Source organism: Vigna unguiculata, chromosome 4 (assembly GCF_004118075.2).
Source record: "Vigna unguiculata cultivar IT97K-499-35 chromosome 4, ASM411807v1, whole genome shotgun sequence".
Taxonomy (NCBI): Eukaryota; Viridiplantae; Streptophyta; class Magnoliopsida; order Fabales; family Fabaceae; genus Vigna; species Vigna unguiculata.
In genome coordinates this window covers 40,776,338-40,798,996 of record NC_040282.1, presented here as the reverse complement: position 1 = coordinate 40,798,996, position 22,659 = coordinate 40,776,338, and the positions used below count along the sequence as shown (strand labels likewise).

Sequence of the window (22,659 nt, the reverse complement as noted above, 5' to 3'; positions counted from 1 at the left end):
AAGAAGAAGAGCAAAAATGAAGAGATGAAGAGAAAGGGTCTGTTGAGTGAAGAATGAGAAACACCAAAGGAAACGATCTATCGGGTTGACCCGTCTTATAACCCGACGGGGTTGGTGGGTCAGACGGATGGGTTGAACGGGTTGAGAAATGAAATCCAGCACCCTTTTTCTTTAGCGGGTCAGTTCAGCGAGCTAAACTCGTTTTAACATTCCTATTTTTAAATTTCACCAAATCAATTTTATTTCGTATCAAAATCAAATCTTTTTAGCGGTGCATTAATAAAAGTAATGGATTTTAAGTTGTTATTAAGCATAGAATAAATTTCCATATTAAGTATATATATGTATTCATATGTATTCATGTGTATGTATGATTGAACTAGAATTATAACTTCTCAATGAAAGGTGTTTGTGTGTCATTTTTTGTGTACCTTAGTTCTTCTTTTGGCTCAATTTTCTTGTTTAATTTGTCTTTAGATGTTGTTTGATAAATTATAGAAATAAAGTATATTTATAAATCATCTTTACTTTTCATTAAGTAAACATAATATTTTTTAGTCAACCAAAATAAATATAAATGTCATTTTTATTTATATCAATAGAAAATTTATTATGATTTTTCTAACTTCCAACTATTTTACTCTTATTTTGTACTTCCCGATGTGATTTAGTGTGTAACATTGATTAATATACCTATATCTTTTCCTTTAAAAGAATCAATGCTCAATACTATCTACCTCAGGGAGTACAAAATAGGAGTCAAATTGTGAGAGTTAAAATATCATTGTCCTTTTATTTATATCAATAGGAAGTTCATTATGATATTTTTATTTATATCAATTGGAAGTTAATTACGATATTGGTGTACATTAGTTTTTGCTAAAAAGTTTTTTTTTTTGTCGGCAAAAATATGTATACATATATAATAGAGTATTTGGGGTACTCTAACCCTTATACACACATACTTACAAGATTACCAAAATACATAATATGCATATGAAAGACCTTAAAGTTTATACTTAAGCAAAAAGCTTACGAAAATTTTCCTCATGCCTATCAAAACTACCACAAACTATAGTATATAACCAGACAACCTACTAAGAGGAGAATACAACACATTGATCTACTAAGATACTAAAGCAGAACACAAATCCTCCACTAAAAGCTCACTTCACAAAATTTGCCTTCATACACATGCCTATATAGAGCTTTCCATCTTATTTAAACACCTACAAGAACTTTCTTAATGACCCTGGCATGAATGATGTTGCGTCCATGAAAGGTATCCATAAGTGAATCTTCCTTGGTAGAAACTGAACACTACACCTATAACAAAACAAAGCATTCTAGACCACAAAGTCTAGGTGATAAATCATAGATATCCCTTTACAAATACCATGTTAATCTTCCTAACTCACGAATGCCCTATTCCTCTCCCATGCTACACCTTTTAACGTAAAATCATCTGTCGCAACCTAAATCACGATGGGACGACGATATAAAAATAAATTGGTTTGGAAAAAGATATTAGAGTCACCACCATGATTTATTCTAAAAAACTATGGAAAACCATCAAGATGAAACAAAGTCCATGAAAAACAGATTTTGGAATCGGAAGTCAGTTACGCGTAAGGAATGTGCTAGCACCCTACAGCGTTTGTCCAAGGGTGACACCTTTAGTTAAATTTGCACAAAAGATGTGTTTATTTTATAATATTTATTTTCCCCCTAATAAATTGAACAAATATATTTTTTTAATAAAAAGGACCCGACAAGGGTTAACTTTTGTCCTACGTATTCTCATTAAAAATGAGAAATCAAAACTACGTAATTCTTTGTAAAAAAAAGTTTGATTAAATTATTTAATTTTTGAAAGTTGTCATTTTTCATTTTTCAAAATGAGTGTCATGTGACGTGTGTGGCCGAGTTGACACCAAAAACATCTTTTATATTTTTGTGTTTTCGAAGAGGTATCGTGCGACGCGAAAGATTCATAAGACACCAAAACATTTCTATGGTTTGTATATTTTAAAAAGGAGTGTCGTGCAACGCGAGCGGTCGATTAGACACAAACTATTTTTATAATTTTTGTATTTTATAAACGAAGTGTCATGTGACGCGAGCGGTCCATTAAACACTAAAAGAAAAAATAAAGAAAAAATTTTTAAATTTTTATGTATTCTTATTTTTATCATTTTTTAAGATTTTTTAAGAAGTAATGTGATTGAAATATGAGATTTAATTAGAAAAAGGGTAAAATTAAAAATAGAAAATGGGTGTGCATAAATGAGTATGTGGGTATAATGAAAAAATTTACTACACAAATGAAAATGAGGTGCATATAGGAAAAGGACGTGGTACAAGAAGTACATAAGTCCACTAACAAAATTAAAGAAGTGAAGCAGAGAAAATGCAAGTATGTAAAAGCAATAAACATGAAACAAAAAATGCAAAGGGGTCGGGATTATTACATTCGAGAATCCATGAAAAAAAGAATAAATAAATTAAATGGCCCGATTATTAAACAAATTTGAGAGGTATGAAAATTAAATTATGTGAGGTGCACGATGTGATTTAAATCTGCCACCTTCTCATTAATTCCTCAAAAATTAAAACAATGCTTCTCCTTTATTCTCATCTTCCACCTCACGACAGTTCTCCACCATGCGCGACTATCAACCACAAACATCAAACGGCCACCATCATCGTGCCACCCCCAATGGCAGTGCTGGCCATCACTCTTCCCCTCTCAGTCGCGCAACACATAATGGCACAACCCTTATTCGCGTCGTCTCCGCCTGGCCAACATCGTGCCACTCCGACGCCGTCAAGCCATTGTCGTCCGCGCCGCCGCGACATTCGAACCACGTCACCATCTCTTATCAACAACCAAACCTCTTCACGGTGACCAGCCACCACATGCTTTCGAACCATCTGCTTCATCGTCACATTGACAGTAGCATCAGAACGTGCCACCAAAGTCCATGAAATCGGAGGCACCGCTGTTTCACCGAGACTGCGGCGGCACTGCTGCAACGGAAATTGAAAAACACTACTCTATCACTCCAAAACGCCGGTAGCACCGTTCTAATCGTGAGCGCCCTACGATTCCTCTTCGTACGGTGGCCCAAACCATAAAGAAAACCACTCTCTAAACTCCCTCTATTTCAGACTCTTGTAACCCAATCTTTCCTTTTTATTTTTGTTCTTATTTGTGATCATTTGTAATTGTAATAAAAAAGGAAGAAACCGGAACATTGTATACTGGCTTTTTAATTCACGTTTAAACACCCAAAGTGGGAACAAGAATTCACAACATACCTTCACTGCGATTCTTCGATTCTCTTGCTGCACTGCTTCTATGTTTTGATTTTTTTTATGCCCTCTGTTTTGGTTCTACCGGTTTCTGTTTTTAATTTGTGCTTTCCAAAATTGGATGCGATAGAGGTTTTAATGTGTTGACTCTCGTTTGTATGAAGAATGATTGAATTGTTTTGCATAGAAGTTGTGTAAATGGATGCAGAAGGAGATTGATGATGGATTAATGTGTTACTGAGAAGATCCTCGCGTAAATCAAAGAAACCTTTTTTAAAGATTTTATTATTGTTAATTTTTTTAGATAATTTATTTTTATTCTTTTTAATTAACACTTATTTTTCAATTTTTTATTTAATATTTTTATTATTTATTTATTTTATTTTTTAAAATAATTTTTTAAAAATTTATATGATTTATAATTTTTAATACGTGTTTTTGAAAAATTGAAATAAAATAAAAGTTAGAAAATATAAATTTTAAAAAAATAAAAAATGTTTAAAATTGATTTAATTTTACTTACGGAAGTCAACTTCCGTAATGTTTTTTGATTTTCGGAAGTCGACTTCCGGTAATGTTTTTTGATTTTCGGAAGTCGATTTCCGGTAATGATTTTTGATTTCTGGAAGTCGACTTCCGGTGATATATTTTGATTTTCGGAAGTTGACTTCCGGTGATACATTTTGACTTCCGGAAATATTTTTGAGGTATGATGTCCGTGAGTTTTCTTAAATGGTCAAAGAGTATTTGGGGAATTTAAAAAAATTTTGGAGGTGCAGAAGAAATACTTGGAGGTGTAGGAAGAAGGACCCTTGCCCCTTTTGTGATGCTGGTGTGTGATTTCCATAGATGTTGTGAGTTGACTGTTCATGCATGTGTTCCTAGCCTTCGATCTTGACTTCAACATCTTTTGTTTTTGTTTCTGCTATAAAAGTTTGCTTTTTTTTTATCACTATTCCACAATTACATGTTTTAACGGTTATTTTTCCTCTTAATATTAAGAATATTTTTAATAGTTTTATAATAATTTTTTTAAGTATATATTATAAAAGATACGCTAATTATAGATAAATATTAATATATTAATATAAAGATAGTTTTATAAAGTTGAATAAGAAATAAAATTCACTTTTTAACCGGTAAAAAAATATATGTTACACACGGCTTGAGGAATTACATTAGTTTTTTCAAAAATCGGGATCAAATTGAGACTAAAAAAATTGGAGGACCAACTTAACATTTTTAAACCAAGACATGAATCAAAAGAGTAATTAAACCAAATATTTATTAACATAATTTTTATTTTCCTTTTTATTTTCTTTTTAATTTTTCACAGATTGTAATAATCTCTCACTCTCATATGTCTTCTTTTTGTTTTTAAAGAAAAAAAGTTAGACATAAACTCGTTATATTTCTCATTTATCCTCTTCCTTTCCCGTCTCTTGTCTTACTTGATAATGAAAACATTATTTTTTTATTTCATAAGCTTTTTGTATAGTTTTTTTATGAATATAGAAAAAAATAGTGTATTATGTATTAATAATAATTAATATATTTTTCTTTTAATAATTACATGTCTCAATTTTTTATTAAATTATGATCAATTATTTTTTAGTATTATTTACAAAAAAGGTATATTGATAAATAATGAAAGAATAAATTAATCGTTTAAGAGTGATGAAAATGAAATTATTGATTAAAACAATATAGATTCTACCTCTTCACATATTTTGAAGCATTATACTAATGATAAAAAATGTTCAGTTAAAGAAGTCATTTTTTGAAGCATTATACTAATGATTGAATCTAATGATCTCAAAATTATATTATTTTGGCCCCTCCGACGCTTTTGGTCAAGATCCGCCACTGATGAGGATGTATATATCCCCGCGATAATACCCGTCCCCGCCACATCTCCCTTCGTATTTAAATTATTAAAATATTAATTAATTAACTATATATATATATATATATATATGTATATATACTTTCTATTTTCATTTCTTCTAATTATTTGGTTTGTCATGAAATCCATTTGCATCTCCAATATATTTTTCATCTTATCATAACCTTTATGTAATTATGTTAAAATGATGCATGTCAATTAAAAAAAATTATGTCTCACATTTGATTATTTCTATTATTTTTTAATATTTTTATTCATTATATATTTTCCTTTAACATGAGAATGTTTAATACTCTCAATTTAATTGTTTAATAGCATAAACCTTTCATTTACTAGTAATAAAAAAATTATTTACTTACTATTATTCATTTTTGTTTCATTTGAAGAACTCTTTTGTTTCGCTAAAACAATTTTCGTTATTTCTCAACCATTGAGTATATATGTTAATATTTGAAAACATTTCTTAAATTTCTAAGGTATTTTTCATCTTATCATATCCTTAATTATACATTTGTTTTTCTTTATGCGATTTCTTTCAATAGTCTCTCAAATTGTTTTTAAGACACACATTTGTTAATTTTTTTATATTTTTATTTGCTGTTTATTTTCATCATGTAGAATACTATTTCGATATATTTTATCTAATTATTTTTTATTTTCTAACTTATTATCAATCATACTGTAATTTTTTCACTATAAATAAAGAACTTTTATTTACTACAATAAAAATTTAATGTAATTGCCATGAATATTTTTTTATCACCATCCAACATATATTGGAGTTCAAAAGATACAGGATCTATGTCAAAAATTTATTATTATGTTTATTATTTGTTCTTTGCATCATTTTGATCAAGTGACGTATTATAACTTTTATTAGTGTATACAAAAGAGATTTATTAGAATTTAAAAAATTGAAGTAAACAAACATTTAAAATGTATTTTAATTTGAATATTCGTTTCCTTTTATATTTTTTTAAAATATTTTTAAATTTTATCAACTAGGTTTCATTAATGTTTGTAAATTTAGTAAATATTTTAGTTCTCATCAAATTTTATTTGGTATTATAATCTAAAATGTAAACAATTATAATTTATTTTAAAGTATTTGATATCGAACAAACAATCATTCTCCTAATATTGAATATTTGATAATATTATGTTTCATTTACATAATTTTTTATTGTTTTATAAAAATTAATTAAAATTAATATTGAAATATAAGAAAACGGGTACGAGTATGGGTACAAGATTATATACGTTACCTGGTGGAGATGGAGATGAGAGAAAAGTTCAATACCCGTTGGATTTGGGTATGTGGATGTTGATGAATTTTTTCTACGAATATAAATATGGAATAGCGAAACCCATCCTCACTTCGTCCCGTTGCCATCCCTACCTCCCACCTTTATATATTGGAAACAACTAGAAATATTTTTCTTCCTAAATATAATTAACATAAAATTATTTTCAAATGCATTGTTTTTTCATACCATTAATTTATAAGGAGACATCCACTCGTCTCCGATGAAGGTTATGTCATTATATATTGGTTAAAATAACTTATTGAATTATTAGTTATGTCATTAAATATAATCCCTACTTAAACTATTTTATTCGATGAGTATCTCTTAAATAAAGTTTAAATTTATAATATTATTAATTAAAATGAACCCATTAAACTATTTTTATTAATCTTAATGATTTAAAATTATTGTTATTTGTAGTACACGAGCAAGACTTAATGAGTGGATTCCATTATTTTTTATCAAACGTAAATGAGATTAAAATATAGTAATGAATTAGGTGTTTATTCATCTAAAACCATTAGAAAAGACGAAATAAAAGAGAACACGAGCGATGATGATTAAGTCAACTTTTCTGATATGTGTTAAACGTGAGACATTTAAAAAAAGAGTGTATACTTTGTATATGTATTGACAATCACAGATTGTCGTAGGTATTGGTCTCTAAGGATGTTACAAATGGATGTACACCACACAAAACACGCTTGTCTGTTTTTCCATCACGTCCTTATTTCTGCATGCATACATGAAGCCACCCTCTTTTCATTCCTTCTCAACCCTGAGACAGAGAGAAACATCCAACAATAACACTCCTCTGGATCCTCCGGAGGGAATACTTTTTCTTCCACCTGTTCCTCCCACAACGAGACCTAGGGATTCACCTAGGCTCGTAATTCAAGTCAGTATTTTTCTTTCTGTTTTTCCCTTCTGCAGATCAAATATATATATTGTGCACTTTTATTTATGAAATGAATCTCATCATGGTTGCATGATTCATAGATAACATTGTTTTTTGTAAACATATGTGATCAAAGATTCAAGTTTTGTGGAAAAGCATTGGTTGGAAGTCCATCACAATCCATTATTTAGATATCATTACCACACCAAATGTCTTGATTCACAATTTTCTGCAATATTAAGGATTGTGATGAATCCACAATCCTTACCAACCCATCATTTAAATTAAAAAGTGTTTGCAAAGAATTTAAGAGAAGATTGTGATATATGGTGTTCAATGTCAGGAATAACAATGATGTCTATCGATTTAACCTCAGTTTGATTTTATATATATATATATATATATATATATATATATATATATATGTTCTAACACTGAATTCAATTATTTAAATCATGGTTTATGTGGCTGGTGTAGGCATTAATTGAAATCTTTAACTGGGTTTTTTTATGCATCTAAGTTGTTTGATACAGATGCTCAACCAACAAAATTATGGAAGTCCTTTATTTCATAGTGCTTAAGAAAAATGAATCTCCAAACTTTCATCTATTTTCATCTCAAGATATATTATAAGTTTTGGAAGTTTGTGATTTGATGATCTAATTTTTTTTGCATCAGAAATGGTACCTTTTGGAGGAGTCATTAGTGATATCAAAGGAAGGGCTGCTTGCTACAAACATGATTGGACCAGTGCATTATTTTCTGGGATTAAGTAATTCTTGTTTATTAAGTACCCTTTAGTTTCATATTGATGAGACTTTTTTCCCCCTTTTTACTTTTCACTTTTATCTGTGCTTAATTTTGATTTGTGATTCTCTGAGTAATATGTTAGGATACTGGCTCCAACTTTCTACATATTCTTCGCTTCAGCTCTTCCTGTTATTGCTTTTGGAGAGCAACTTAACAGGGATACAGGTAAAACATTTCTTCAACAATATGTAGTTACTTTCAGTGGTCAATGCTATGCTTTTTGTTCCATAACCAAGCATCCATATCATGTTTTTATAGGTGAGTTGATCCATACCCAACAAAAACACATTTTAAAGCTAGTTCTTCAAGGTTTGTACGTTGATGTGGGTGTAAGTGAACATATATAACACATCCAAAAATATGAGGCGGTAAATATGTTGAGTTGATCCATACCCAACAAAAACACATTTTAAAGCTAGTTCTTCAAGTTTTGTACGTTGATGTGGGTGTAAGTGAACATATATAACACATCCAAAAATATGAGGCGGTAAAGAGACCATGGAAGGAAGGATACAATGATCAGACAACACATCTAAAGGCCTTCGAAAGTTAAGCACATTAGAAGGTGTTCGATTAATCAAATAAACTGCAGATGTCACAGCCTCACCCCATAAATGAGATGGGACATTACCATCTATCAAAAATGATCTTGTCACCTCTAATATATGTATAATTTTTCTCTCAGCCACCCCATTTTGTTGTGGTGAATAAGGACATGTAGTTTGATGTAAGATGCCTTTGGAGTTCATGAACTCGATTAACTCAGTCTTAAGATATTCTCCTTCATTGTCTGATTGAATAACCTTAATATGTGTGTTAAATTGAGTAACTATCATATGATGAAAGGAACGAAACACATTACATACATCATTTTTATGTTTAAGCAAATACACCTAAGTTACTCGAGTACAATCATCAACAACTGATAAACCATTTTTTTCATTATGTGTAGATTGTGGGGCAGAGCCCCAAACACTTGGGTGAATTAATGAAAAAGAAAAATCTGTTTTTTTATTGCTTAAAGGAATCACAACACGATGACTTTATGTCATTACACAAGTTTCACAAATAAAATCAGAAATATTACATTTATGAAATAGTGATGGAAATAAATTTTTTAGATAACCAAAAGAGGGATGCCCCAATCTTCTATGCCATAACCAAATTTTCTTTCTTTTTCTTATCTTGTATGTGTTCATTCGCAAGACAAGCCAACGTTCTTGTATGGGTTTGTTGTGAGACATTTTCAAGATAATACAGTCCTTCTCTCTCTTTACCGCTATCAATCTTCTCCTTGGAATAGAGGTTTTGGAATAACAATGGGTTGGGTAAAATAAGGCAACACAAGAATGTGATTTGGTTAACTTGTTGTCAGAGAGAAAATTACAGTTCAATGTAGGAACAAATAAAACATTAGAAGTTGATAAGGAGGGTGAGAGGGATATAGTACCTAAACCTTCAATAGGAGATGAGACCTCATTGGCATTAATAATAGCTAAAATAATGCAACACAAGAATGTGATTTGGTTAACTTGCTGGTAGAGAGAAAATTACAGTTCAATATAGGAAAAAATTAAACATTAGAAGTTGATAAGGAGGGTGAGAGGGATATAGTACCTACACCTTCAATAGGAGACGAGACCTCATTGGCATTAATAATAGCAGTTTTAGAACAATTAGGGAAAAAATTAATAAATTTATGTGGATCACAAGTCATATGATCGGTAGCACATGAATCAATTATCCAATCACTACCCTTAATAACAATAGAAAGATCAAGAGCAGAGTTAGATATACCTGACTTGGTCACAAATCCGGCAGCAGTAGAACTATGACTCTTGGGAGTAGCTTTTACCTTGGTATTAGGAGTAGTTTTGCCTTTTGGATGTTAATCCGGATAGCCATGGAGTTTAAAACATGTTTCCATGACATGGTTATCCCCATTGCAATGCGTACACTTGCGTATTCCTTTCTTAGGAAACTTCTTAACAACAAAGGTAGTCCTCATAGTAGACTCACTATCAAGCATAGCCTCTTGGCGGTTTGCCTCGGCACAAACAATTGCATAAACTTATTGAACATTTGGAAGGGGAGTAGTAGCAAGGATACGATCATGAACTGCATCCAAATGTGTATCTAGGCCAGCCAAAAAGACATAAACTCGTTCATAATTAATCATGTTGTTATACTTTTCAACATCTTTAGGACATTCCATGGTACAATTCGTGATAGTATCATACTCCAGCCATAATCTTTGCAATTTACCAAAATATGTAATAACAGATCCTCCATTTTGCTGAATAGATATTACCTCATGATATAATTGATATGATCAGGACGCATCCTAGTTGACTGAGTATGTTTGTTGCACAGTGTCCCAAATATCTTTTGCCCTGACTAAGCGAATAAAGAGGGATTTGATTTCTTTCGTCATGGAGTCCAAAAGTCAAGACTTGACTAGACAATTTTCATCTTCCCATACTTCATATTCATCAGATTTCCTATTTTCTAGTTCAACCTTTGTTCCAGAGATGAAACCCCAACATTTTCTGCCTCTGATCTTGTTCTGTGCGTTCAATGACCACTCAACATAGTTGGTGCCGTCAAGCCGTTCAGGGGTGAGCGCTTCGTGCATATAGGTAGCAGCGGAAGTCCTAAAATCATGTTTCTTCGAATGATCTTTACCGGAAGGAGTCATCAGAAATATTCAAATAAATAAGTACCGGTTCCTATATTGTAAAGGATTTTGGTGTTTGGCTATTGATACCATATAAAAATGATGTAAAGAATAATTCTGATGTATTATTTTAAAGAACGAGGTACCATATATATATATATATATATATATATATATATATATATATATAAAAGAGTGCTATAATTCCCCATCTATTAAAAGAATGAGTGCACATATTTTCTCACAAAGGTAATAATGCTTAAATTATAGTTAATACAATATTTAATATTTGCTAATAGAATATTTTACATATCTTAACAATATATTAAATTTTGATGTGTTGCATGTTGATAACATTATTTATATAACATTTTCGTACAATTAAAAAAAATGTCTTTATCGAAACATGATTACTTTCAGCTATTTGATGATGAATCGTCTAACACTTATGTTGATAATTAATGAGACAATGACTATTGGAACAATTTAATGGAACTTTTTCTTAAACTTTAAAGATCAATAACACATATGGACATATCGTATCAAAATCAAATTTTTTTAAACATGAATTGCTAAATAGAAATAATGTCCATAGCTTTCTTAAGTTGTTATTAAGCATTGAATAACTTTCCATATTAATAATATCTATCTTTTTCTTTCTCCCCCCTCTCTCTCTATATATATATATAGAGCCAACGTTTCGGGAGTGTCCTTCACCGCCTATGCACAAAATGGGAGGGTTTCAACGTTTTGGAAAAAAAAAGGGAGAACCACGTAAATGGAGGTACACAAAAAATGGAATCAAAGAAAAAACAAACCTTTGAAATTGCTTGATAATGTCATCACCTATGCGCACCACGAAAACCATAAAAAATTAACCCTTTAACGCAGTCGAAGCCACAGGAGAAGAAGATCTGAAATATAAATTTTAGCGTTTACGTCTGATGCCCTATTGTCAGACGTAAATTTATGTGTGACTTTACCCAGTCAGATGTAAATTTATGTCTGACCATAGGGCGTCAAACATAAATTTACGTGTAACCTTATGCAATCAGATGTAAACTGCGATATTTACGTCTAACTCTAGGACGCCAGACATAAAAATTTGATCACTTGTTTACAAGTTTGCCACCGGTCATTTTTAATATCTGATTCTTCTACATTAAACATATGTTTATTTTGTGTTAGTGCATCTATCATGATAAGTGACATAATAATGTTTTTGTAATAACTGCAAAACACAATGTGACAATTGTAATTTGTCTGTCATAATAAATGACATTGTGACACTTTTATAATAACTTACACATTTATTATGTCAATTATGACTACAAATGTTATAGTAAGATTTTAAGTGATAGTGATATGTCATGTATATTTTTAACTATCATAATTGAGTTAAATTTTATTTTTAAATAAAATGGTCTAATATATATATATATATATATATATATATATATATATATTTATTTATTTATTTATTTCTATTTTGTTGAAGTCGCATGGTCAGCACGACTTCAACACTTTATTTTCATAATTTTATATTTAACCTTTCAAAATTTTAAGTAATTTATATTAATAAAATAATTCAAAAAATTAATAAAATAAATAGTTTATTAATGTTGTAATTAATTTGTAATATTTTAATTAGCTTGATTGAATATAATTATTTATATTAACAGAATCAATAAATTAAAAATTTTATTATAATAAGACTAAATATAATTCTTAAGCGATATCAAAAAATTTAATTGAGTGAGCAAATAAAAAATACAAAAATATACATCATTGTTTATATTGTTTATATGTACAATTTCTTTGGTTATACATCCTTTTTAATCTTCCTAACATTCTTACTAATATAAATTACTATAAACTTTCTTCGCTTTTATTATCTTTGTCACGTATTCAATTAATTAAATTAATTTTAAATATTTAATTAATGAAATAAAACTCCAACAAACATATATCATTAAAACATTAATGAGATTACAACTGTACCTACCAATATATTTCTGAATGTTATTCATCATGAAATTTATTGTCAAATAAGAAAATCACGTAAGGGAGAAAGTAATAAGAGTAAAAAAAATAGGAGTTGTAATATCATTCATATCACTTGAATTATACATGGAGGACTCTAAAACTCATATTCTCCGGCCATAACAAATTTTTTATTGCTAATTTGGTTGCTATATAAATAAATGTTAATATATACTAATTTGTAACCACTATTAGGCGGCTATATCAGTCATATATTTCCAACCAACTTTTTCTGTTGCAATTGAGATGATATGATTTATATCATACTCTCACGTAAAATAAAATATATCATCTTTTCAATATCATATCAAAGTACTATTATATTCATAAATTTAAATGGAAATTTTACATCAAATTCTCTAGTAGTTTATTAGGTTTATAATTAGATGGTTGTGGAGAAAATATTTTATGGTCATAAATCATGTATAGCGAACTTTATTGATGTTGCTTTTGTTGTAGTGATAGATTTTCGTAATACAATCCTGCTGATCAAGTTTGTGCAATTGTCCGGTGATCGAATCCTTTAATAGATCATGTAATAAGAAACACATTATGAAAACAAAAGTGAAATTATTTATTTAAATCGATTTAATGTTCATATAGAATGGATGAATTGTTGATTTAACAAATGAACATCATTAAATTTTGTAATTTATTAATTAAAAAAATTATTCTAGAATGTGTTACTATAATTTGTATCAAAATAAAAGAAAAAAAAAACTATGAACTATATTGTTTCTCATATTTCATATGTGACTCTCTTAATATTCAAATTGAATATGTATATATATTATCATTTTAAATTATAAATAATTTCAACTTATGTATTTTTTTTATAAATTGGTAGACATAGAAAGAATGCTAATAAAGACTCTGATCATCAATAATAAAGATATCTCATGCAACATGGAAGACATATCTCTTGTTCTTTGTCAAAAAGTAAAAATATATTATTAAAAACTTTTAATTAATTCATGGAATTATGCTAAATTTATATCTATGAAAACCAATCCTAGTACATAATGATTGAAATTACAAAATATATGAGAATTAATTTAAAACACAAGGAACATTATTAAATTCATACCAATGAAAAATAAAATTATAACTGCATTCAATCAAATATACAAATTATTGAACATTAATATTAAGAGACTTTATCAAGTTCAAAGCTTCTTCAAATCACGTTGACAACAGCTTAGTCCCAGCCAAGTGCAACTGGTTCGAATTGCTCACTGCACATAATCTCACTACACACAAAATAATTCAAGTTAGACTCTCAAGTGAATTGTATTATCACATATAATAGCACCTAAAAACACTAATTGAAAAGGTGATATGCACTTTAAAAATTGGCTCAGACTAATTAAGATAATTAGAGAAAAATTAACAAAATCACAAACTAAAATTTACTTTAGAATTAAGAATTCTTGAGTAAATTTGATTAAATGCAATTATTAATGTTTATGTTCAATAATTAGTATATTTGATTAAATGTAACTATAACTCTTTTCCATTGGCATGAATTTAACAAATTCCTTGTGTTCTAAATTAAATCTCACTTTGTAAGGATATAAATTTAACATTCTTCTATGACTTAATTAAAAGTTTTTAATAATATTGTTTACTTTTTGACAAAGAACAAGGCATATGTCTCTCAACTTTGTTTATGGTTGATCAAAGTCTTTATTATCATTAATGTTATGTCTAAGAATTTAAAAAAAATAATCATACGTTAAAATTATGTTAATAATATATATATATATATATATATATAATATAAAAATATATTTAAAATTTTTTAAATTTTTTAAATTGTAGGTAATATATATTAGAAATTAATAAAAATTAAATTTTTTTGTATTTCTTTTATTTAAACATAACATTTAATGTAAATATAAAATAAAATATAAATTTAAATATAATAAAAAATAAAAATATTTAGGTTTAATTTTTCTTTTGGTCCCTGTTTTTATTTAAAAATTGACACTAGAATTAAGTTAATTACACCAACAAAGCAAATTATTCATATTAAGAGTCTCAATTTTAATGAAAAGATCATTGATTTGTTTCGAAGAATTTAACGAAATTTATCATAAAAGATCGAATTACATCAGTTTTTTCAAAAATCGGGATCAAATTGAGACTAAAAAAATTGGAGGACCAACTTAACATTTTTAAACCAAAACATGAATCAAAAGAGTAATTAAACCAAATATTTATTAACATAATTTTTATTTTCCTTTTTATTGTCTTTTTAATTTTTCACATATTGTAATAATTTCTCACTCTCATATGTCTTTTTTTTTTATTTTGAAAGAAAAAAAGTTAGACATAAACTCGTTATATTTCTCATTTATCCTCTTCATTTCCCGTCTCTTGTCTTACTTGATAATGAAAACATTATTTTTTTATTTCATGAGCTTTTTGTATAGTTTTTTATGAATATAGAAAAAAAATAGTGTATTATGTATTAATAATAATGAATATATTTTTCTTTTAATAATTACATGTCTCAATTTTTTATTAGATTATGATCAATTATTTTTTAGTATTATTTACAAAAAAGGTATATTGATAAATAATGAAAGAATAAATTAATCGTTTAAGAGTGATGAAAATGAAATTATTGAATAAAACAATATAGATTCTACCTCTTCACATATTTTGAAGCATTATACTAATGATAAAAAATGTTCAGTTAAAGAAGTCATTTTTTGAAGCATTATACTAATGATTGAATCTAATGATCTCAAAATTATATTATTTTGGCCCCTCCGACGCTTTTGGTCAAGATCCGCCACTGATGAGGATGTATATATCCCCGCGATAATACCCGTCCCCGCCACATCTCCCTTCGTATTTAAATTATTAAAATATTAATTAATTAACTATATATATATATATATATATGTATATATACTTTCTATTTTCATTTCTTCTAATTATTTGGTTTGTCATGAAATCCATTTGCATCTCCAATATATTTTTCATCTTATCATAACCTTTATGTAATTATGTTAAAATGATGCATGTCAATTAAAAAAAATTATGTCTCACATTTGATTATTTCTATTATTTTTTAATATTTTTATTCATTATATATTTTCCTTTAACATGAGAATGTTTAATACTCTCAATTTAATTGTTTAATAGCATAAACCTTTCATTTACTAGTAATAAAAAAATTATTTACTTACTATTATTCATTTTTGTTTCATTTGAAGAACTCTTTTGTTTCGCTAAAACAATTTTCGTTATTTCTCAACCATTGAGTATATATGTTAATATTTGAAAACATTTCTTAAATTTCTAAGGTATTTTTCATCTTATCATATCCTTAATTATACATTTGTTTTTCTTTATGCGATTTCTTTCAATAGTCTCTCAAATTGTTTTTAAGACACACATTTGTTAATTTTTTTATATTTTTATTTGCTGTTTATTTTCATCATGTAGAATACTATTTCGATATATTTTATCTAATTATTTTTTATTTTCTAACTTATTATCAATCATACTGTAATTTTTTCACTATAAATAAAGAACTTTTATTTACTACAATAAAAATTTAATGTAATTGCCATGAATATTTTTTTATCACCATCCAACATATATTGGAGTTCAAAAGATACAGGATCTATGTCAAAAATTTATTATTATGTTTATTATTTGTTCTTTGCATCATTTTGATCAAGTGACGTATTATAACTTTTATTAGTGTATACAAAAGAGATTTATTAGAATTTAAAAAATTGAAGTAAACAAACATTTAAAATGTATTTTAATTTGAATATTCGTTTCCTTTTATATTTTTTTAAAATATTTTTAAATTTTATCAACTAGGTTTCATTAATGTTTGTAAATTTAGTAAATATTTTAGTTCTCATCAAATTTTATTTGGTATTATAATCTAAAATGTAAACAATTATAATTTATTTTAAAGTATTTGATATCGAACAAACAATCATTCTCCTAATATTGAATATTTGATAATATTATGTTTCATTTACATAATTTTTTATTGTTTTATAAAAATTAATTAAAATTAATATTGAAATATAAGAAAACGGGTACGAGTATGGGTACAAGATTATATACGTTACCTGGTGGAGATGGAGATGAGAGAAAAGTTCAATACCCGTTGGATTTGGGTATGTGGATGTTGATGAATTTTTTCTACGAATATAAATATGGAATAGCGAAACCCATCCTCACTTCGTCCCGTTGCCATCCCTACCTCCCACCTTTATATATTGGAAACAACTAGAAATATTTTTCTTCCTAAATATAATTAACATAAAATTATTTTCAAATGCATTGTTTTTTCATACCATTAATTTATAAGGAGACATCCACTCGTCTCCGATGAAGGTTATGTCATTATATATTGGTTAAAATAACTTATTGAATTATTAGTTATGTCATTAAATATAATCCCTACTTAAACTATTTTATTCGATGAGTATCTCTTAAATAAAGTTTAAATTTATAATATTATTAATTAAAATGAACCCATTAAACTATTTTTATTAATCTTAATGATTTAAAATTATTGTTATTTGTAGTACACGAGCAAGACTTAATGAGTGGATTCCATTATTTTTTATCAAACGTAAATGAGATTAAAATATAGTAATGAATTAGGTGTTTATTCATCTAAAACCATTAGAAAAGACGAAATAAAAGAGAACACGAGCGATGATGATTAAGTCAACTTTTCTGATATGTGTTAAACGTGAGACATTTAAAAAAAGAGTGTATACTTTGTATATGTATTGACAATCACAGATTGTCGTAGGTATTGGTCTCTAAGGATGTTACAAATGGATGTACACCACACAAAACACGCTTGTCTGTTTTTCCATCACGTCCTTATTTCTGCATGCATACATGAAGCCACCCTCTTTTCATTCCTTCTCAACCCTGAGACAGAGAGAAACATCCAACAATAACACTCCTCTGGATCCTCCGGAGGGAATACTTTTTCTTCCACCTGTTCCTCCCACAACGAGACCTAGGGATTCACCTAGGCTCGTAATTCAAGTCAGTATTTTTCTTTCTGTTTTTCCCTTCTGCAGATCAAATATATATATTGTGCACTTTTATTTATGAAATGAATCTCATCATGGTTGCATGATTCATAGATAACATTGTTTTTTGTAAACATATGTGATCAAAGATTCAAGTTTTGTGGAAAAGCATTGGTTGGAAGTCCATCACAATCCATTATTTAGATATCATTACCACACCAAATGTCTTGATTCACAATTTTCTGCAATATTAAGGATTGTGATGAATCCACAATCCTTACCAACCCATCATTTAAATTAAAAAGTGTTTGCAAAGAATTTAAGAGAAGATTGTGATATATGGTGTTCAATGTCAGGAATAACAATGATGTCTATCGATTTAACCTCAGTTTGATTTTATATATATATATATATATATATATATATATATATGTTCTAACACTGAATTCAATTATTTAAATCATGGTTTATGTGGCTGGTGTAGGCATTAATTGAAATCTTTAACTGGGTTTTTTTATGCATCTAAGTTGTTTGATACAGATGCTCAACCAACAAAATTATGGAAGTCCTTTATTTCATAGTGCTTAAGAAAAATGAATCTCCAAACTTTCATCTATTTTCATCTCAAGATATATTATAAGTTTTGGAAGTTTGTGATTTGATGATCTAATTTTTTTTGCATCAGAAATGGTACCTTTTGGAGGAGTCATTAGTGATATCAAAGGAAGGGCTGCTTGCTACAAACATGATTGGACCAGTGCATTATTTTCTGGGATTAAGTAATTCTTGTTTATTAAGTACCCTTTAGTTTCATATTGATGAGACTTTTTTCCCCCTTTTTACTTTTCACTTTTATCTGTGCTTAATTTTGATTTGTGATTCTCTGAGTAATATGTTAGGATACTGGCTCCAACTTTCTACATATTCTTCGCTTCAGCTCTTCCTGTTATTGCTTTTGGAGAGCAACTTAACAGGGATACAGGTAAAACATTTCTTCAACAATATGTAGTTACTTTCAGTGGTCAATGCTATGCTTTTTGTTCCATAACCAAGCATCCATATCATGTTTTTATAGGTGAGTTGATCCATACCCAACAAAAACACATTTTAAAGCTAGTTCTTCAAGGTTTGTACGTTGATGTGGGTGTAAGTGAACATATATAACACATCCAAAAATATGAGGCGGTAAATATGTTGAGTTGATCCATACCCAACAAAAACACATTTTAAAGCTAGTTCTTCAAGTTTTGTACGTTGATGTGGGTGTAAGTGAACATATATAACACATCCAAAAATATGAGGCGGTAAAGAGACCATGGAAGGAAGGATACAATGATCAGACAACACATCTAAAGGCCTTCGAAAGTTAAGCACATTAGAAGGTGTTCGATTAATCAAATAAACTGCAGATGTCACAGCCTCACCCCATAAATGAGATGGGACATTACCATCTATCAAAAATGATCTTGTCACCTCTAATATATGTATAATTTTTCTCTCAGCCACCCCATTTTGTTGTGGTGAATAAGGACATGTAGTTTGATGTAAGATGCCTTTGGAGTTCATGAACTCGATTAACTCAGTCTTAAGATATTCTCCTTCATTGTCTGATTGAATAACCTTAATATGTGTGTTAAATTGAGTAACTATCATATGATGAAAGGAACGAAACACATTACATACATCATTTTTATGTTTAAGCAAATACACCTAAGTTACTCGAGTACAATCATCAACAACTGATAAACCATTTTTTTCATTATGTGTAGATTGTGGGGCAGAGCCCCAAACACTTGGGTGAATTAATGAAAAAGAAAAATCTGTTTTTTTATTGCTTAAAGGAATCACAACACGATGACTTTATGTCATTACACAAGTTTCACAAATAAAATCAGAAATATTACATTTATGAAATAGTGATGGAAATAAATTTTTTAGATAACCAAAAGAGGGATGCCCCAATCTTCTATGCCATAACCAAATTTTCTTTCTTTTTCTTATCTTGTATGTGTTCATTCGCAAGACAAGCCAACGTTCTTGTATGGGTTTGTTGTGAGACATTTTCAAGATAATACAGTCCTTCTCTCTCTTTACCGCTATCAATCTTCTCCTTGGAATAGAGGTTTTGGAATAACAATGGGTTGGGTAAAATAAGGCAACACAAGAATGTGATTTGGTTAACTTGTTGTCAGAGAGAAAATTACAGTTCAATGTAGGAACAAATAAAACATTAGAAGTTGATAAGGAGGGTGAGAGGGATATAGTACCTAAACCTTCAATAGGAGATGAGACCTCATTGGCATTAATAATAGCTAAAATAATGCAACACAAGAATGTGATTTGGTTAACTTGCTGGTAGAGAGAAAATTACAGTTCAATATAGGAAAAAATTAAACATTAGAAGTTGATAAGGAGGGTGAGAGGGATATAGTACCTACACCTTCAATAGGAGACGAGACCTCATTGGCATTAATAATAGCAGTTTTAGAACAATTAGGGAAAAAATTAATAAATTTATGTGGATCACAAGTCATATGATCGGTAGCACATGAATCAATTATCCAATCACTACCCTTAATAACAATAGAAAGATCAAGAGCAGAGTTAGATATACCTGACTTGGTCACAAATCCGGCAGCAGTAGAACTATGACTCTTGGGAGTAGCTTTTACCTTGGTATTAGGAGTAGTTTTGCCTTTTGGATGTTAATCCGGATAGCCATGGAGTTTAAAACATGTTTCCATGACATGGTTATCCCCATTGCAATGCGTACACTTGCGTATTCCTTTCTTAGGAAACTTCTTAACAACAAAGGTAGTCCTCATAGTAGACTCACTATCAAGCATAGCCTCTTGGCGGTTTGCCTCGGCACAAACAATTGCATAAACTTATTGAACATTTGGAAGGGGAGTAGTAGCAAGGATACGATCATGAACTGCATCCAAATGTGTATCTAGGCCAGCCAAAAAGACATAAACTCGTTCATAATTAATCATGTTGTTATACTTTTCAACATCTTTAGGACATTCCATGGTACAATTCGTGATAGTATCATACTCCAGCCATAATCTTTGCAATTTACCAAAATATGTAATAACAGATCCTCCATTTTGCTGAATAGATATTACCTCATGATATAATTGATATGATCAGGACGCATCCTAGTTGACTGAGTATGTTTGTTGCACAGTGTCCCAAATATCTTTTGCCCTGACTAAGCGAATAAAGAGGGATTTGATTTCTTTCGTCATGGAGTCCAAAAGTCAAGACTTGACTAGACAATTTTCATCTTCCCATACTTCATATTCATCAGATTTCCTATTTTCTAGTTCAACCTTTGTTCCAGAGATGAAACCCCAACATTTTCTGCCTCTGATCTTGTTCTGTGCGTTCAATGACCACTCAACATAGTTGGTGCCGTCAAGCCGTTCAGGGGTGAGCGCTTCGTGCATATAGGTAGCAGCGGAAGTCCTAAAATCATGTTTCTTCGAATGATCTTTACCGGAAGGAGTCATCAGAAATATTCAAATAAATAAGTACCGGTTCCTATATTGTAAAGGATTTTGGTGTTTGGCTATTGATACCATATAAAAATGATGTAAAGAATAATTCTGATGTATTATTTTAAAGAACGAGGTACCATATATATATATATATATATATATATATATATATATATATAAAAGAGTGCTATAATTCCCCATCTATTAAAAGAATGAGTGCACATATTTTCTCACAAAGGTAATAATGCTTAAATTATAGTTAATACAATATTTAATATTTGCTAATAGAATATTTTACATATCTTAACAATATATTAAATTTTGATGTGTTGCATGTTGATAACATTATTTATATAACATTTTCGTACAATTAAAAAAAATGTCTTTATCGAAACATGATTACTTTCAGCTATTTGATGATGAATCGTCTAACACTTATGTTGATAATTAATGAGACAATGACTATTGGAACAATTTAATGGAACTTTTTCTTAAACTTTAAAGATCAATAACACATATGGACATATCGTATCAAAATCAAATTTTTTTAAACATGAATTGCTAAATAGAAATAATGTCCATAGCTTTCTTAAGTTGTTATTAAGCATTGAATAACTTTCCATATTAATAATATCTATCTTTTTCTTTCTCCCCCCTCTCTCTCTATATATATATATAGAGCCAACGTTTCGGGAGTGTCCTTCACCGCCTATGCACAAAATGGGAGGGTTTCAACGTTTTGGAAAAAAAAAGGGAGAACCACGTAAATGGAGGTACACAAAAAATGGAATCAAAGAAAAAACAAACCTTTGAAATTGCTTGATAATGTCATCACCTATGCGCACCACGAAAACCATAAAAAATTAACCCTTTAACGCAGTCGAAGCCACAGGAGAAGAAGATCTGAAATATAAATTTTAGCGTTTACGTCTGATGCCCTATTGTCAGACGTAAATTTATGTGTGACTTTACCCAGTCAGATGTAAATTTATGTCTGACCATAGGGCGTCAAACATAAATTTACGTGTAACCTTATGCAATCAGATGTAAACTGCGATATTTACGTCTAACTCTAGGACGCCAGACATAAAAATTTGATCACTTGTTTACAAGTTTGCCACCGGTCATTTTTAATATCTGATTCTTCTACATTAAACATATGTTTAT

The 22,659-nt window shown here is 29.1% G+C and overlaps 2 protein-coding genes across 4 annotated transcripts; both read left to right on the top strand.

The window, feature by feature from the left end:
• Window positions 1-7,255: 7,255 nt before the first annotated feature.
• On the top strand, window positions 7,256-11,029 carry LOC114182602. 2 transcript variants are annotated; one of them, XM_028069499.1, is made up of 4 exons: window positions 7,256-7,426; window positions 8,105-8,198; window positions 8,319-8,401; window positions 10,610-11,029. In XM_028069499.1, exons 1-4 carry the CDS (start codon window positions 7,274-7,276, stop codon window positions 10,631-10,633), a joined length of 354 nt encoding a protein of 117 aa, XP_027925300.1. In that variant the 5' UTR covers window positions 7,256-7,273; the 3' UTR covers window positions 10,634-11,029. The 2 variants fall into 2 exon arrangements, with proteins under 2 accessions (XP_027925300.1, XP_027925301.1); XM_028069500.1 differs by lacking the exon at window positions 10,610-11,029 and adding an exon at window positions 8,495-9,022.
• Window positions 11,030-17,831: 6,802 nt separating this feature from the next.
• Window positions 17,832-21,599, top strand: LOC114182600. Of its 2 annotated transcripts, none has more exons than XM_028069494.1 (4): window positions 17,832-18,002; window positions 18,675-18,768; window positions 18,889-18,971; window positions 21,180-21,599. In XM_028069494.1, the coding sequence occupies exons 1-4, from the start codon at window positions 17,850-17,852 to the stop codon at window positions 21,201-21,203; spliced, it is 354 nt and encodes a 117-aa protein (XP_027925295.1). In that variant the 5' UTR covers window positions 17,832-17,849; the 3' UTR covers window positions 21,204-21,599. The 2 variants fall into 2 exon arrangements, with proteins under 2 accessions (XP_027925295.1, XP_027925296.1); XM_028069495.1 differs by lacking the exon at window positions 21,180-21,599 and adding an exon at window positions 19,065-19,592.
• The last annotated feature ends 1,060 nt before the right edge of the window (window positions 21,600-22,659 follow it).